The sequence below is a fragment of the Hyperolius riggenbachi genome, chromosome 8, assembly GCF_040937935.1.
Source record: "Hyperolius riggenbachi isolate aHypRig1 chromosome 8, aHypRig1.pri, whole genome shotgun sequence".
Lineage (NCBI taxonomy): Eukaryota > Metazoa > Chordata > Amphibia > Anura > Hyperoliidae > Hyperolius > Hyperolius riggenbachi.
In genome coordinates, this window is record NC_090653.1 from 211,368,781 (window position 1) to 211,387,179 (window position 18,399).

The window sequence follows — 18,399 nt, forward strand, 5'->3', positions numbered from 1 at the left end:
ATAGACCTGGGGCTACCTATTTTTGGGGAACCACGTCAGATTGAGTGTATTTTGGAGAACTGCTGCCAGGTGAGAGGTGTCTACCATATTAAGGGGGCATTCTACCTATTTATGTGAAATGCTGTCTATTTATGTGACTCATGACTGCTGAATTTGTCTTGTTGGGAGCCTCATGGTTACTGAATTTGTCTTGTTGGGGGCCTCATGATTTGTTGGGGGCCTCAAGATCGCTGAATTTGTCTTGTTGGGGGCCTCATGATTGCTGAATTTGTCTTGTTGGGGGCCTCATGATTGCTAAATTTGTCTTGTTGGGGGCCTCATGATTGCTGAGTTGGTTATGTTGGGGGCCTCATGATTGCTGAATTTGTCTTGATGGGCGGGGGGGGCTCATGATTGCTGAATTTGTCTTGGAACATGCTGGAAGGTACATACTGAGGGAGGGTGGGTGAGTGTGAGCCTGCTAACCTCCATATACATTTGGCTCCACCCATAACCACGCCCACATTTATTTTGTGACCACGCTACGCGCGCCGCAACCTTTACTTTGGGGGGCGCATTAATAGTCTTTGTCCCCGGGCGCTGAAAACCCTAGCTACGCCTCTGGCACCACCAATTCCTAACCTACCCACCTCACGCCCAATGCCCAACCCTTATCAAACCCCAACCCCCACAGCCCCACCAATTACCTGGCTGCTGCTGTAGACAAAAAATATTCGTGGTGATATTGGTAATTAAGGGACCTGCTTTTTGTAACTGCAGTTTTCATAGAGTTTGCCTTATTCAATTTTGGCTTTATTTAGGACCTTAAAGAGGAACTCCAGTGAAAATAATGCAATAAAAAAGTGCTTCATTTTTACAATAATTATGTATAAATGATTGTCAGTGTTTGCCCATTGTAAAATCTTTCCTCTCCCCGATTTACATTCTGACATTTTTTACATGGTGACATTTTTACTGTGGGCAGGTTATGTAGCTGCTGCTAGCTGTTTTGGCTGTTAGAGACAGCTGTAAACAGCTAATTCCTGTCTGTGAACATTGTTACATTGTGGCAGTTTGCCCAGAGTACCGCGGTACTCAGAGCTTCTTGTGGGAGGGGTTTCAGCACAAAATCAGTCACACAGCGCCCCCTGATGGTCTGTTTGTGAAAAGCAATATATTTCCCATGTAAAAGGGGGTATCAGCTACTGATTGGGATAAAGTTCAATTCTTGGTTGGAGTTTCTCTTTAAAGTTATAGGGCTTGCTGAGTATTGAATAGAATGGAATTACTGCTGTTGTTGGGCATGGAAGAGAAGGGGCTTAGAGTTGGACATAGGCTGCAGGATGGATGAAGTGTTAGGCTTCGTACACAAGCGAGATGAAACTCGACTGCCTCGGCCGACATTCTAGCCTATGTACAGCCTCCCCCCACATGCTCCCCAATGCCACGCCCAGCGATGAGCCTTTCAGATCAATCTGGCTGAGAACATTGTCTTCCCCATTCATATCAATGCCTGCTCGTCACATAGCAACAAAACACCTGACCTAGCCTCAGCCCTGCAATGTAGCCCGGGATCCTGATCCCCGCCAGGTGACATACCTCATACATGTATACAAGGCTTTAGGCTAGGTGATGGATCAATAGCATGTTGAAACAGCAAAAGAGAAGGTATTGGAGTTGAGCAATTAACCCTGATATATTGTGCCTAGTAAACCAGTATAAATTCAGTTGTCAGAGGTGGAAGAGAGATAAAAACAAAAGGAAAAAATCTAAATCTTATAACTTATGCCATTTGAACAGATTGTAGGATATCTAATGGAATGGCCAAACATCTAGAGAGCATATTTACTAGCTCAACGCCATCTAGCAATAATCAGCTAGGTACTTTAGTGTTGAGAGCAAGTCTATCATGTATTCATCCAACAAAAATGTGCATTATGATTTTTAAAGAATATGTTTGACAAATAACTGCTGAGAGTGCTACCATCATACAATATATAGAGTAGGATTAGGGTATCATTAGGCAGTTGCTAATCCGCCCCCCACACAATCTCCCACTCAGTACAGAGTACATGTAGCTATTCATACTTCTAAAGTATAAGATCTTATCACAAAGCGCTACAGGTGACCTGTATTCACAGTTTCCACGAAGAGGTCCTAATGCACGTGTAATAAAGTATACAATGATAAATATATCTCTGAAACAAAACTGCAGAAAATGTATGTATTGTATGTAGTCCTTTACTGGGCTATCCATGGGTGTCTTAATTTTTAAGCCTGATTGCCCCCTTTTTACTTGTAAATCTTAGTTGATAGACCTTGTAATAAAAGGGAATACAGTATATACTGTAAAAGAAGAGAAACTTACAGTCCAACTCTTTTTGTGTACATTTTTCATATCACACATGCCAAAAATATTCTGTATTGAGAAATAGCATGTGTAGGAGAGTTTGCAGGAAGGGCTTTAAGGCTAGCGGTCTGAGCTGCACAAGTACTGGCAAGAGAGCATGCCTGCAGAGGTAGGGGCAGAGATGGGTTAGGATGTAATGGGGCGCTAGGCAAGGTAGTAGATCTGGGGCCCCTTTGTGGTACTTATGGTAAACTAAAGTGGAGAGAGTTCAAAGAACATGGCAGGTGGGCCCCTTGACACCCACTAGGCCCTAAGCACCTGCCTAGGTTGCCTGATGGATGATTCTGATCTAAGTAGGGGGCAGAGGTACATGTGCAGCGCACAACACAAATAGGAAGGTACTATATTCGTCTTTGGTTGGAAAAACAAAGATTACTTCAATAATGGTGGGGACACAAATGTAAGCAATTGATTTAGAATTTGCTGACCTAAAGTAAGCATAGGGGCCCCATAGGAGCACGCAACTGGCCTAATCCCCAAACTTCCAACATTGTAGAATTTGTACTTAGTGGTTGTCATTTAGTGGCATAATTAATGTCCAGTTCAGACTCTGCAATACAAGGAGATCCAGCATTAGATCATGACATTATGATTTTGCTGTTATTCCTAACCGTTGCGTGTTTCGGATATTATCAACTATATATACTCTGTAAAACGCTGCAAAAGATGTTGGAGCTATATAAATAGTAATAGTACATTTTTCTCACAATCTTTTTATGATTAGGACTTGGCAGAAAATGGATGCAGTGTAGCCTCAGAAGAGCCTCTTCCCAGGATGTCGCCTTCACCATCCTCAGAGAAGAAGGATCCTAAAAACCGGGAAGATCGACGACCCATCACAGTACATTTTGGTCAGGTAAGCTTTAGATAACTGGGCTTTTTTCATGCTTTATCAAGGGTTAAATTAACTAGCATGGTGTACTTATAGGTTAGGGTAACCTTATATGGGCAAATATCTGTCCTTCTGTGAGTGCGCTAGGATCCAGGTATATCTGTCCTGTGAGTGCGCTAGGATCCAGGTATATCTGTGCTTCTGTGAGTGCGCTAGGGTCCAGGTATATCTGTCCTCCAGTGAGTGCGCTAGGATCCAGGTATTTCTGTCCTCCAGTGAGTGCGCTAGGATCCAGGTATATCTGTCCTTCTGTGAGTGTGCTAGGATCCAGGTATATCTGTCCTTCTGTGAGTGCGCTAGGATCCAGGTATATCTGTCCTCCTGTGAGTGCGCTAGGATCCAGGTATATCTGTCCTTCTGTGAGTGCGCTAGGATCCAGGTATATCTGTCCTCCTGTGAGTGCGCTAGGATCCAGGTATATCTGTGCTTCTGTGAGTGCGCTAGGGTCCAGGTATATCTGTCCTCCAGTGAGTGCGCTAGGATCCAGGTATTTCTGTCCTCCAGTGAGTGCGCTAGGATCCAGGTATATCTGTCCTTCTGTGAGTGCGTCAGGATCCAGAACAGTTGGACGTGGTAAAGAAGAGGAAGTGTTTGCTCTATCAGCCAGAGATTCTCCAACAAGCAGAAAACATTATTCATTGCCACACTACATGATAATCCTTATCTGAGCATTGAGCTGGAGGCAGCAACTGGCCATGTAAAGATGCACTTAGAAACCTTCAAAGTATTAAGTTAATAACATACCGTATTTTTTGCACAAATGGAGGGGAAAAGTCACTGCGTCTAATGGTCCGAATGTAACAATTTTGCCCTGGTATGTGTCCCCTTTCCTGAGTCCCCTGCTGCTGTCCTGTGTCCCCTCTACTGTCCCGTGTTCCCTCCACTGTCCCTGTGTCTCTAGGGGCATTCCACCACAAAGTGCTTAGGCTGTGGCACCCATGGTCCCCGGAGTAATGTGCGGCTCACGAGAGGGACAAGTTTTACCTGGACAGAGGGAGAAGCCATCCATATCCCTCAGCTGCAGGGAGGGAGACTCTATGGCAGCATGCACGGACCTCCGAGCGGCTTTCCTATGGACGATTACCACTACTCATTCCTGCTCTATTCCCCCGTTATGCTGTAAGCCGCAGCCTGCCGCTTACTCCCCTCTCGCATAGGTGCGGGCTGTTATCGGTGCCGGATGTTATCGGTGCCAGATGCGATCGCTGCAGCTGAGAGATATGGATGGCTTCACCCTCTGTCCAGGTAAAACTTGTCCCTCTCGTGAGCCGCACATTACCCTGGGGGCCGTGGGTGCCACATGCTTCTCCTGAGGCCTGAGGGTAAGGACATGCTGGAGGAGCAGGGGAGGGGTGTCATATACTGTTAGTGGCCATATTATGTGATGAGAGGACGAGGGACAGACAGGGTAGGGGTGTCGTTTACTGGAGGGCGACAGGGTGTCATGTGCAGGGTGGATGGGGGGGGGGTGTCATATCATATACTGGGGTGGGGGACAGGGGTGTAATGTGCTGGGGGATAGGGGGTGTGTGTCATATCATATACTGGGGTGGGGGACAGGGGTGTGATGTGCTGGGGGGGACAGGTGCTGTTTTTACAGGGGAAGGAAGGTCTGATTGGTGGGGGTGGGGGCAGGCACCATTTCAGTGTTTGTCATAGGTGCCATATAACCCAGACACACCACTGCACACAAGACTAAATACAGGGGACATACAGGACTCAGGGCAGGGGACACACAGGACTCAAGACAGAGGATAGAGGACACGAGACATGGGACAGATAAGGACAGAGAGGAGAACGTATGAGGACACCGGGCACAAATAAGGACACAAAGGAAGCACAAAAGGTACAAGGGGACACAGGGATATAATAATTGGGGGGGGGAGAAGATACTCAAGATGCCTCTGCACCATAGACGCACCAGGTTTGGTATTCCCCTGGTTCTTGTCCGCTAAACCTAGGTGCATCTTATGTTCCGGAGCGTCTTATGGTCCGAAAAATATGGTACATAATTGCAGTCACATTGTTTATGACTGTATTCACATAACGCCTGTGTAATTTTTAGAACTGAAATTATAGATAATCTCTCAATGGTTACACTGGTAATGTTCTTTCTTGTGCAGAACCAAGTCATTTTTCTTATTCTGTTCTTTTTTCTTATACAGTTTTGAGGTTTTTTTCTGTTGCCTTTCAGCTGCAGAAAGATACCGAATGGTGGCCTGATGTTTATAAATGGTGTGACTGCTGAAAGATCAGTATTGCCTCTGTGTGGCACAGGATCCTGAGCATTTGTTTCTGTAGGCAGACATGTCTGTTTTATCTCCAGAGCCCTGCCATTAGCACTATCTAGGAAGCATAACCTGAAATACTCTAGCAGAAAACTAAACCTATCTAACAGAATTTTCCCTGTGAAATAAGTCTGCTGCGGGTGTCTACAGATGTCTGCATTCCAACAGATGTGTTCTTTATTGCTGGATGCTGATTCTGGTGGAATCCGGTGATAATCCTCTCTGATATTTGTGGTTGCTCCTGTCTTTCTTGTCCTTATGCCATCTCATACCTTTTACTAGTTGTTACACTGTATTTCTGCATCTCTCATGTTGGTCAAACATGCAGTAGTCTGATTGACAGTTTCTACAAAATCTTGGCGCGTTGCCTACATTACAGGTGTAGTAATGCCGCTGACCACAATGAAACATTACATGAATTGTTAAGGCACCACTTTCGAAATAGCTATTATGTTAATTATATTAAGAAACAGACCCTTTTGCTTCAAACAAATGTTGTCTTCAAGCTTTAGATTTCTCTATGTGCCAAGGAAGTCACATGAGGAAACTTATAAGGGACAGCAGCACTGGTAGCGCTTAAAGTGTAACTGCAATGATAGCTCCACTGTAAATCCAGAGGCTAGTGGGAATACCTCCACCGGTGTGCATTTATAAAGCTCTGTGAACAGTTGTCCTTTGCCCTTCATCAAACAGTAATGTGTTGTCTGCTAAATTATCATTGCATTCTATATTGTGATTTATTTGCAAATGTTCTATGTTTTCTCTAGTCCTTAAAGCCCCAACGTTTTTCAAATACAAGTTATATTTTGATCATGCATATTATAGCTGTGCATACGTGCATCACAGAACTAATTGTAGGAGCACTGATCCTTGCAATAGGCACCAACTAGGTTACATGCAGCATTCTTCTCCAAACCAAAGTAGAGGAATTATTGCTACGTGAAGATTTTTTATGTTGCCATGGCATTAAACTTTTCTAATGCTTTATCTAATTGTACATTCTTCGTCTTTTGTAATCCTAATACCCTTTCAGCACCTAACAAGCAAAATAATACTAAAGTAAGGTGAACAGAATACCAAAGCCTCTCTGAATCAGGGACTATTTTGTATCTGTGTGTGTTTTGCTTTTCTAGGTCCTGAAGTTATTATATATCTATATTTTTTTGCATGGCAATTTTTTGTTTTAGCTTTGACCATCTTCAATTTGTTGGACTTCGTAAACTGTTGTATTAAATAATACCCACACACTATCCAGCCATTATCCTATGGCTGGATAATGTACTGGTTAAGGGCCCTGCTTCTGACACAGGAGACCAGGGTTCCAATATCTTCTCTTCCCTTACCACTGCTATTGCCTACTGAGCGCGCCCTAGTGGCTGCAGCTCTGGAGTTTTGAATCCGCCAGGAGAAAAGCGTGATATAAATGTTCTCTGTCTTGTCTTGCGATACAAATGTTCTGTGTTACTTCTGACCTGTGCATACACATTTTGGTTATGCTGATGTTGGGTTTAGAGTAAATTACTTTTCAAATGATTTAACTGCCTGATTATTGTTGCCTTGAGCTAAGGCCAGCAACAGGAGTTTCAGCAAATTGCTTGAAACTGGAAGAAGGGAGCAGGGTCGGACCTCTGATGATGTGGCACAAGTCTGTGAGATAGAGGGGAGACCTCTGCTAAGGTGGTATAGTGCATGAAACAGCTAGGGAGGGACCTCTGGAGATGTGACATAGGTTGGGCTGGCAAAACTCTGAGGAGGCTGCATAATCCATTAAAGTGCTGTAAGGTGGGGTTACCTCTTATCATGCAGCATAGGTCCATGAAAGCTCTGTAAGGTAGGAGGGAAATCTCTGATGATGCAACATGATCCATGACACAGCTGTAAAGTACAGGGAAGACCTCTAATGATGTGTCCACAAAATAGCTGTAAGATAGGATAAGATAGGGAGATATACCTCTGCCCTTGGGATTCCTCTACAATGATTTCACCAAGATACAGTAAATGACATTGTTTTATCCTGTGCCTACTACCAGTTTGTGTGAGGGGCCTTCTATGGACGTTTTTTGTTTAACAGATGTATGGTTAATATGTGTGCAGTTTGTTTTTTGGTCAAGACGCGCTGAGGGCTGATCTTGATTTTTTTCTTTGTGGCGTATACCTCCTCTAGCATGTATTGCAGTGTTCAGGAAAAGGAAATTCACAGCCCACCTCAAATTTGTACCGAGATCTTTAGTGGCAATAAAGATAATTTGATCACCTGATCTACATGCCCAGTAAAGATCTATGGATGGCTTTAAAGTGAACCTGAATGTAGTAAAATTATTTTAAATAGACACTGTAACAAAAATGTCATCCTGTTTTCTACCATCCGAGGAGTTCCTAAACCTATTCTAATGTGCTCTGGCTTACTGCAGCACTTTCTACCATCACCGTCTCTGTAATAAATCAACTTATCTTTCCCCTGTCAGATTTGTCACCCTGAGTCTGGAAGGCTGCCAACTCTTCAGTGTTGTTGATCTGTTATGCACGTCCCCTCTATGCACACTCCCGTGTGTGTTATTTACATTAGGCAGCCTCTCTGCTCTCTAATCTTTTACAAGCTGGATACATCGTCCTCTGTTAGGCTGTGAAAGGAGCTGGCTGCCTGGGCTGTCACATGCTGAGGAATTACAGAAACCGGGCAAAGCTGTCTGCAGGAAGAAACAATCAGCCTGTCACTCTTCAGTGGGTGAGAGCTGCAGGGGGTAAACACACAAATGATCTCTTGAGATTCAAAAGGAAAGCTGTATACAGCCTGCTTGTGTATGGATGTATTTTCTATGTGTGGACATACTGTACATCAACCTACTTCCGGCTTTGGTGGCCATTTTGTTTGTTTATAAACAAACTTTTTAAAACTGTTTTTGACCACTTTTAATGCGGCGGGGATCGTCGAAATTGTGACAGAGGGGAATAGGCGAGGTCCCCTAACGCACTGGTATGTTTACTTTTGTGCGATTTTAACAATACAGATTCTCTTTAAATAAACACATGATGTACCTGCAATAAATTAGTGAAAGACTTATTTAGTGTGAGAACGGCCCCAGAGTTGTTGTTTTAATAAGGCTTGGCAGGGCCAGCCTTACAAGTTATGTTGGTTGCATCCCCTGCCACTTACCCCTTTGCAGGCTGTTTCTGACCTCCTCCTTTGTGCATTTTCTACCTGTGCATGGATTTGCATAATACTGTCATTGCAGTAGCTGCTAGCCAGGCAGATCCAGCACTTCCACTTGAACCAATGTAAGGCAGGGAGCAATTGTGCCTGGAGAGTGGGTTAGCCAGGCAGGCCTTCGGCAAGCTACTGGAGTCAGTTTTTCCGGGATGGTGGAACCTGTACAAGAGAAGATTATTTTTCAGTAAGCGCGGATTTCACATTATGAACCTCCTACTTATCCTGGACCTTCACATGCATCACAAACAAAGCGGTTTTATGTTCCCTTTAATGGAAGCCTTAATGTTTATCTCCAAGCATAGTGATCTTAGGAAGTATGTTAAAAATCAAAGTCAAAGTTTGGATAGTATGGCCTTCTGCTGCTCAACCTTAAAGGAAACCTGAAGTGAGAAGATATGGATTCTGCAATATTTTTATCAAACCATACCAGCTGCCTGGCTGTCCTGCTGATCTCTTTGGCTGCAGTAGTATCTGAATCACATATCAGAAACAAGCATGCACAAATCTAGTTAGACTTTAGTCAGAAAATCTGAGCTGTATGCTTGTTCAGGACCATCCAGTATAGTCTACCACACAGGAAGTGGAGCAACAAGGTCACATTTATTTATGTAGGGTTGCATTTTCTAAAGGATATTGAAATTTAGTGGCATTCATCCAAGACAGAATTTTTAGTTTCATGTAAATGTATCCTTCATTTGATTTTTCTTAGCAGCAAACCCAGTAAGTAGCACAGAACAACAAAAAACATACTGGGAATTTGTATTTTGACTTGTCACAAGACCGATGTATCCAGCAGAAATGGGGCATAGTTTCATAAAAAGTAACATGATGGACACAGAGAACAACTGTTTCTGAAAATCTCTTATTAAAATTGTCACATCTGTCCTCAATAAAAAGTCATGGATGGCATAAAACTCGTTCACATAATAACAACCTTTTTTGTTGTTTTTTTAAACATAAACTCATCACATTATGGTAGAAAATGTTAACCATATTTTTATATTCATTGTCATAAATATTCAGTAATAAAAAGAGGAACTGGTTGCAAAATATTTTTTAGGCTTCTCCTTGTCTAATGGCTATACATTCATGAAGTGAAGACACCACCTAGTGGAGCATTTAGAATACTGAATAAAGTGGCTGGAAAAAAGCAAGCCATACGCTGGATATGAAGACTGACTTTATATGACTGTATATTTGTTGCAGATCAGTGACTAAAGTACTGAAGCTGCTGGAGTATCACGACAACCCGCCATCTGGTCATCTCTGCGATGGCAATTATCCCTTTCAAAATATTTCCTTTAACCTGCTGAGCGGTCTGGACGAGCTCAGCTCGTCCAACACCGCCAGAGGCTGCCGCTCAGGCCCTGCTGGGCCGATTTCAATGAAATAAAAAGCAGCACACGCAGCCGGCACTTTGCCAGCCGCGTGTGCTGCCTGATCGCCGCTGCAGCGCGGCGATCCGCCGCGTGCAGCGGCGAAAGAGGGTCCCCCCAGCCGCCCGAGCCCAGCGTAGCCGGAACAAACAGTTCCGGCCAGCGCTAAGGGCTGGATCGGAGGCGGCTGACGTCAGGACGTCGGCTGACGTCCATGACGTCACTCCGCTCGTCGCCATGGCGACGAGGTAAGCGAAACACGGAAGGCCGCTTATTGCGGCCTTCTGTGTTACTTCTGGCCGCCGGAGGCGATCGGAAGAACGCCTCCGGAGCGCCCTCTAGTGGGCTTTCATGCAGCCAACTTTCAGTTGGCTGCATGGAATAGTTTTTTTTTAATTTAAAAAAAACCCTCCCGCAGCCACCCTGGCGATTTAATCAGAACGCCAGGGTGGTTAAAGTCAGATTTAGGCCTAGTAGCATTCAGAATAATACAGCCAATAGAAGCATTAGTCTATTTAATAGGAACTCAGCTAGAAGTTAATTGAAGTGGCATAAAGCTTATTCATGATGCTGAATTTGCGTAGAGTGGCACCACTTTGTGAGGTTCGCAGTATGGAGTCGAGCATGGTACACGAGCAGTCATGCTGCACCACCTAATGACTGGAATAAGAAACTGTAGCATTATTTAACAAAGCTTTTTTTGTATAGATGAGATGAGGTCCTGACGTTAGAAGTCCAGCTATAAGCAGGTGTGTATGGCTCCTGCACTATCAATAAGGGGGCAAGGAGGGACATTTTTATAGAAAGTTTTAATTAATCCTATTCACTAACTGACAGTTATTACAGCTGACCTATGCTTTTTGATATAGATATGTAAAGACGGCAGTTTTTATTAAAGAATCAACAGATATGTAGTAACAGTATTTTAATTAAAACAGCAGGGCCACACAAAAAAAAAATACCTCACATATATAAGTAGATTAATACTTGATCTACTTACATAAGAGATGTGTTGTACTGTCCACATTTTGATTTCAGTGAATTTTTTATAGTGAATGAAGAGAATTCTGTTCCTGGGAGTCTTTTTCCCACAGACTGAAGCCAAATCCTGATGTCATTTCCTCCCTTACTTTACTCCTTGAATCTGCAGTGTCATTGGCGTCAATTCACCAGAGAGGATTTACTAAGAGAAAAAAGGTAGGTAGTTTATCTCATGAGGTATTTTAACACTCTGGAGTCAATTCACCAGTGTGAGAGGACAGAGAGAAAAGTGTTCGATAGCAGGGGATAATGGAGAGATATGCATGAGGAAAGTGTGAGAAAGCAGAGAGTTAGGTAATCGGTATTAATGATTTACATGGATACTTTTCCTCTCTGTAAGCTTGAAAGTGAAGCATTGTGGGTAGGAGGCGGAGTTTTACCACTACCTGACCAGAGTATTCCCGCCTTTTACTGCCGGATGATATCATAAATCATATCACGAGTGAGTCTGAACTTCTTCACCACCTCTGTCTCAGTAAAATTATCAAGAACTGTTCTCTCACGAAAAATACGAGGGGCGATTAAACAGGCCCTCCTCCTGCGCCTTCGTCTCCTCATAATAGAAGCAAGCTCTAAGGCCTAGTGCACACCAGAGTGGTTCGGCTGCGGTTTGCGATCCGCTTGCGGCTGCGGATACGCTTGGGTAATGTATTTCAATGGGCTGGTGCACACCAGAGCGGGAGGCGTTTTGCAGAAACGCATACTCCCGGGCTGCTGCAGATTTTGGATTGCGGAGGCGTTTCTGCCTCAATGTTAAGTATAGGAAAAAAACGCAAACCACTCTGAAAAACGGCACTTCAGAGCGGTTTGCCAGGCAGTTTTTGTTACAGTAGCTGTTCAGTAACAGCTTTACTGTAACAATACATGAAATCTACTACACCAAAAACGCTTCACAAAACCGCAAAATGCTAGCTGAAACGCTATAGAAAAATAAGAAAACGCGTTTCAAAATCTGCTAGCATTTTGCGGATCTGCTAGCGTTTTTTTCTGTGCACCAGGCCTAACAGAGTAAGCTCAAAAGGCTCCATCTTCCACAGCAGCAGCTGCTGTGTGAAAACCACGATATCTCCAGGTTCATTCAGGGGATAAAGAGATGAAAAAATAACGAATGGCCACACCCCCTTTCTTCCCTGGTGAATTGTGATTTGGAGAAAAACTAACTACTAACTATCACTTATTTATCTCATACTTATCTCACATTTATCTCTTGCATTTCTCTCTGTCGATATTTTCCCCTATACTTCTGGAGAATTGCTATTTGGAGATATCACAGGAGGTAAATTACCTCCCAAGAGATAAATAGGTTGGTAACCTCTGGTGAATTGACGCCATTGTGTGAGCTCACGTGTAAGCACAGGATTAGGTTTCAGCTCAACCTGTCAGACTGACCTGCTCTCATCCAATCAATGAGGAGCAGGAATGTGGGAGGGGTGATGACAAGCTTCCCTCTCTCACTGTCTTTAGCCATGCGAGAGAGTAGAGATTGGCGGACTGAGATAAGATAATTAGAGCAGAGACATTTCTGAATAGATTGGAGTGGTTGCAACATAGGGTGAGGTTCCTTGCAGCAATTATATACACTGTGCAGTATTTAAATGTAATTTGATTTTGTGGCTGACAATCCCGCTTTAAAGGATAAACAGTTGTTACCCTGGAGTGGGCTGGGATGCTGGATCAAGATCAGTATCTGCTTTCAGCTTGTAGTACACCATTTCCAATAAAGTTGGGATGCTGTGAAAAATATAGGTGAAAACAGAATATGATGATTTGCAGATGATTTAAACCCTATATTTCATTGAAAATTTTGCAAAGACAACATGTCACATGTTGAAACTCAGGAATTTTGTAGGTTTATGAAAAATATTGTGAAAAAAGCTGTGGGAACATCTCACTTCTAATTAGTTTAAATGTACCTGAGACGCAGGGTACAAAAGTTTTATACATACCTGAGGCTTCCTCCAGCCCCCTTAGGCCCCATTCACACTTGCGTTTTGCCTTGCAAACGGACCAAATCCTGATCGGATCCTGATCGGATCAGGACCTGATCCTGATCGGAACCGTACGGTTCCGATCAGGATCCGATCAGGATCCGGTCCGTTTGCATCAGGCATGCATCAGGCTGCCATCAGGATCCGTGGGCAAAAAATAGCGAAATTAAATAAAAAAATGTTGGGGTCAGCAGAAGGTGCACCTGGTGCACCTGTAGAATCAGGTTCCTCCGCTGTAGGCCTCACCTCCACCTCCGACATTCTGCCAAAACAGCTCCAGCATGTCTGTCACTGCTGCTCCACTCCAGACATGCTTGGCCCATGTGTCCCCATCCGAAATGGCCGCTTGGATACGCATAGGAAGTGGGGTAGAATGTCAGGTTTTTGTAGGCAGTGTGTTCTGTGCCTTCCGTTCCCCATTGGTTTCTGTGTGCCTGATGGTGCTGTCAGGCTCCGGTCAGGATGCGTGGGCCGGAGATCCGGACCCAAAAAATAGCGCATGTTGGAAAAGAGTCCGGAGTCCGGATCCGATCCGGCTCCGGTATGTACGGAACGGACGCGTGTGAACGTCCGCATAGACATTACATTGCTATGCGGAACGTACGTTCCGTTTGTACAGTATGCGTTCCGGATCCGATCAGGAAAATCCTGATAGCGAACGCTAATGTGAACCGGGCCTAAATGTCGATCGTACCCTCACCGCCGTCCTCCGCCTCCTGGATTCTTCAGTAGATGCCTCGTTAGATTTGCCAGTTGCGGCATACTGGTAGCTACCCTGTGTAAGCTACACTGACCAGCTGCACTACACTAACCCCTGCTGCGCCCACCAGTTAAATTGCACTACACTACGATGCATTACACACTACACTAGACTACACACAACACTAAACTACCCCCTGCTGTATTCTACGCTGAGCTACACTACAGTACACTAACCCCCTGCTGCCCTCCTAACTAAGCTACACTGCACCATCACTTCAGCTCTTACCTGTCCAGGGCCATGCTCCTCTTCCCCTCGCTCCAGGCCTGCTTTACCACACGTTCCTCTTCTCCTCCAGCATCATGTGATGTAGCTGTACACTGCGGCTACCTGCCGCTATACAGCTCTGGGTCCTCTGTTCCATGTGGCTTCTGTACTTCCATATTGGTCCAGCTTATGTAACCCCAGTATGCATAATTTAAAAAGGCAATAAGCAATGTGTTTTTTATAGGCAACAAGAACAATAGTTGTCCAGCTGTCAGGCCCAGGGTTAGCGGCAATGATCACTTTCCCTTGACTGTGAACAGTCCTCTGAAAAAAAAGACAATACTGGGTCACTTAAAGAGTTGTTTTAGCCTGGTATTTTATACTCCATATGCAGTACAGTATTTAAGCTTGTAAAAGATGATATGTAGCACAGTTCTTTGCCTCAGTAGCACAGTTTTGGAAGCAGAAGATGAAAAAAAATACAATTTTCAGCCTACCAAAACTCTTATTGCTTATCTGTTTGCACTTTTAATTAACTAAGCACAGTTTTGACACAGGCTCATTTCAAGCACTAGAGCGATATTTTAAATACTCATTTTAACCTTTTAGCAGCCAATTTATTTAAAGGCTTTGAAATGCTCCAAGCCAATTTATTTTAGTACATTTTTTATTTCTAATTTGTTACATTTTCCTGCTTCTAATTTGTACTGCTGTAATGTGTATTTATGGCTACTTTTCACTAGGGGGCAGTGTGAGACAATAACAAAAGACTTCTGCTTTTAGTTTCTATATCCTCTGCAAAGAGAGATCAAAGCATTCCAAAGCATTTACAGGAGTTCTGCTGACTAAAGTCAAAAGCAGTGCACTTATCTCAAATGTGATAACTCTGTTGAAGCTGTTATTGCTTTAAATGATGACCATGAATGTGGGTACTTGCTCATAAGTGATTTATATTTCTCCCATTCAAGGTTAAAGTGAAACATTACCAAGCTAACAAGGCTGCCAAGACGTGTAATCCTTGTAGTACCTTTAAATCTTTGTTCCGGACTTCAAATTGCTTTAAGTGCACCTCAGAAGACCTTAGATCCAGAACACTTGGCTAGAAAAACGCCCTGAACATATCTAACATGGAGGGTCTTTTTTTGGGGGGGTTATGAATGTTGTTGTCAGAGATCCGTAAAACAAATGCATATCATGTTGTCTGACCCTGTATGTTGTCTGACCCTGTATTGGAAATCCAGACTGGGCTTCATGCCTAGCAATTACAAGTGTTGCCATCATGACCCTCTCCTTCCGAATTGCAACCACTCCCTGTCACCTACTTTCAACCAAAAAGATGGCTGCCCTCATGAAATCAAACATTTGCCTTGTTCTTTTAAAACAGGGCGGGTAAGAAATTATATTACCTATCCTTTTTAACTAACAGAACTAATGTAACTTAATGACAGCATGTTTGTTTAGGCTCCTCTTTAAGCAATAACCCCCTCCCCTGCCTTTATAAAGTATAAAGCTCACCTGTGGCCTACACAATACTCCTCCCCCATAAAAACTGTCCCCTACATTCCCCCATGGCATTCCTCTCAAGCAGCCCTTACCCTAGAACCCCCCCCGGGAAAATGAACCATCCCCCCCCCCCCCGGGAAAATGAACCATCCCCCCCAATAAAGCATGTCTTCTTATCCACCCCTAAACAAACTCCCGTTCCCGGCAGGAGATTCAGGCAGCTTAATAGGATGTAAAGAACTGTAGCACAAAGTCGAACCACCATCCATCTGTGTGTTTACAGTTGTGCCTGCATCACAGGTTCCCGGGTCCAGTAAATAATGTGGCTCATAGAATTAGGCATTGTACCATGATAAATAAGTTAATAAACACTATTGTGCATTTGAATAAATAACAAAACATACGCAAAAAAATAAGCAAATCACCATGCAAGGAAAGGAGGGGTCACCAGTAAGGTGATTATATAAATGAATGATCACAAACAATGCAAGTTAACCCATGAGCAAATGAGTAAATAGACACAGTGGCAGAGACTATTAGTTAATACACCAATAGATACTAAACTGCGTCCAGGTGTGAGCCTGGCGAGCAGAGGAAAAGGGGTGAGGGCAGGAGAACCAATGCTCCAATGCGGAGGTGGTCAAAACCAACCATTTCTAGCACAGTCATACCATGACTTCTCAAAGAGTGGTCACCACTTCTGGCATCTGTACAGCGCTCTGGTCCTTGTGGACAACAATCCGCGTAAGTGTGTACAATTCTTAAATATCTTTTGTTTTACAATAACTCTGTAGTTCATCGTACAATGCAAATTAAGTGGTGTACAATTCAGTTGCGTTTTAGGACAGATTTATGCGCAAATACAATATATTCGCAACAATGTTGTACATCAGTGACTATTCATTTAGTAATGGATTACAGTCCCCAACTTTCGAACGCCTCACCATAGGTGTCACCCGAATAATGCATGCAATGCAAAATGCAAAATTTGATTCTGTGGGAACAGGTTAAAAAAAAAATGAGATGCCTTTTTTGAGAAAATCTATAAAAAAAAAAGTGTTTTTTTTTAAACTCAGTAAAATGAAATTTTGCTATGGTACACTGAGGGAACGGGGGACAGAGGTGACAGTGTGTGTGTGTGTGTGGGGGGGGGGGACAGATGTTGCTCGGAGGGGTCACTGGAGGCACAGGTGAAGTGTGAGGGAAACACTGAAAGGCAAAGGGGGGCATACGGAAGGTACAGGGGAGAGAGATGGCACAGTTTATCGACTTGGGGACAGATTCAGGTTAAGAACGAACCTACAGCCCTTATCTCATTAACCAGGGGACTTTCTGTAGTTGGAATATTGAAAGAATTAGATAAAATTACCAACAAACACAGATTTTCTTTAAAAGTCTATCTATCTATCTATCTATCTAAAATGTGGCTGAGGTTGTTTTTTAGATAAACCTATGTGTATTCCACATGACATATTAAATGGATTATCCCTTTCATCCGAAACACTATTATTCCCATCTCCTGTATGCAGGAATTCATGTTCTCCGGGTCCGTCAGGCAGAGAACAAACACAATTTTAAGCAACACACCATACTTTAATGTCATCATTAGCTGCACTTGCGTTTAAAGTCATACAGCATTACTATGCAGGCGAGTCGGGGACACAATTAAAAGAAACAGAAGCTTTGCCTCTGCGCGTCTCCAGCACAGAGAGGAGGAGATGTCCCTCTCTCCATTTCTCACTCGTTTTACATATCTCCTGGCATTATGCTAGTTTATGTAGAGGAGGCAGATTTTTTTAAAATGCATGCATGCGGATTAAGGTCAAGCCCCGTGTATCACTAATGCAGTTTCTCCTGGCTGTATGACTGCAGCTCCTGAATCCAGCAACAGCAGTAAGATGCCTTAATTGAGACACGCTGTCAGAGTGACAAACACATTTGCATACACTCTATTTATTCTCGCTGGAAAGGTCTGCAAGCTGCTGCCGCTTGAACATTTTTAATCAGCTTTTCTGTTAGCGAGCCGGCAGCTAGCTGTCCTAGTCTTGGCTGCTTTTTTTTATTATTTGACAGGTTAACTAGATGGGGGATGGGCGTTTGGGGTTCAAACTAGCTATATATTCCCCGTGTTTACATTTCTCTAAACTTAACAACAAGTTACCGCATTTCGGCACATTCCTATTAGAGCGGTCAGTTTCTTCCTTAATTAATATATGTTTTGAAAAAAACTATAGAAATGTCTGATAAAAATCAGTGCTTAAAATAAACTCCCGGTATACTGCATGGGTTTTAAAACCTGAGATGCAAATGTGAAAAATGTCTTTTATTAGGGCTTTCTCTCTGAGGAAATTATGATTTAGCCTTTTCTGAAAGTGACCCTGCAGTGAGAAGGAGGGGGGAGGCTGTCATATTTATTTTCTATTAAACAATGCACATTGCCTGGCCATGCTGCTGGTCCTCTGCCTCCAATACTTTAGGCTGCACACCCAGAACAAGTTTGCAGATCAGGTGTTCCCTTGAAAGCTTGAGCACGTGCATACACATCAATACTCTCCTGCATTGTATACTAGACCCTTGCTTGACACATTTTGGCAAGGTACAGGGAAAAAAAAGTTTTAAAATTAAATTTTATCTCTTTTTGCACAGAAATCCTGTGAAAATTGAACGCCAGGGAGGTTAGGTCTAGCCTCGCCCCTGTTCTTCATGTCTTCATAGCATTGAATAGCGCAGAGTGTTATCTCACCTAC

At 43.4% G+C, this 18,399-nt stretch overlaps 1 protein-coding gene across 5 annotated transcripts in view; it reads left to right on the forward strand.

The window, feature by feature from the left end:
* The window catches only part of DENND1A (DENN domain containing 1A), a 1,229,671-nt gene that overhangs the window by 1,038,796 nt on the left and 172,476 nt on the right, over nt 1-18,399 (forward strand). For all 5 annotated transcript variants that reach the window (XM_068248143.1, XM_068248144.1, XM_068248146.1 and 2 more), the window contains one exon: nt 3,114-3,245. In XM_068248143.1, the coding sequence (XP_068104244.1) occupies nt 3,114-3,245 (132 nt within the window). The remainder of the gene's footprint in view (nt 1-3,113; nt 3,246-18,399) is intronic.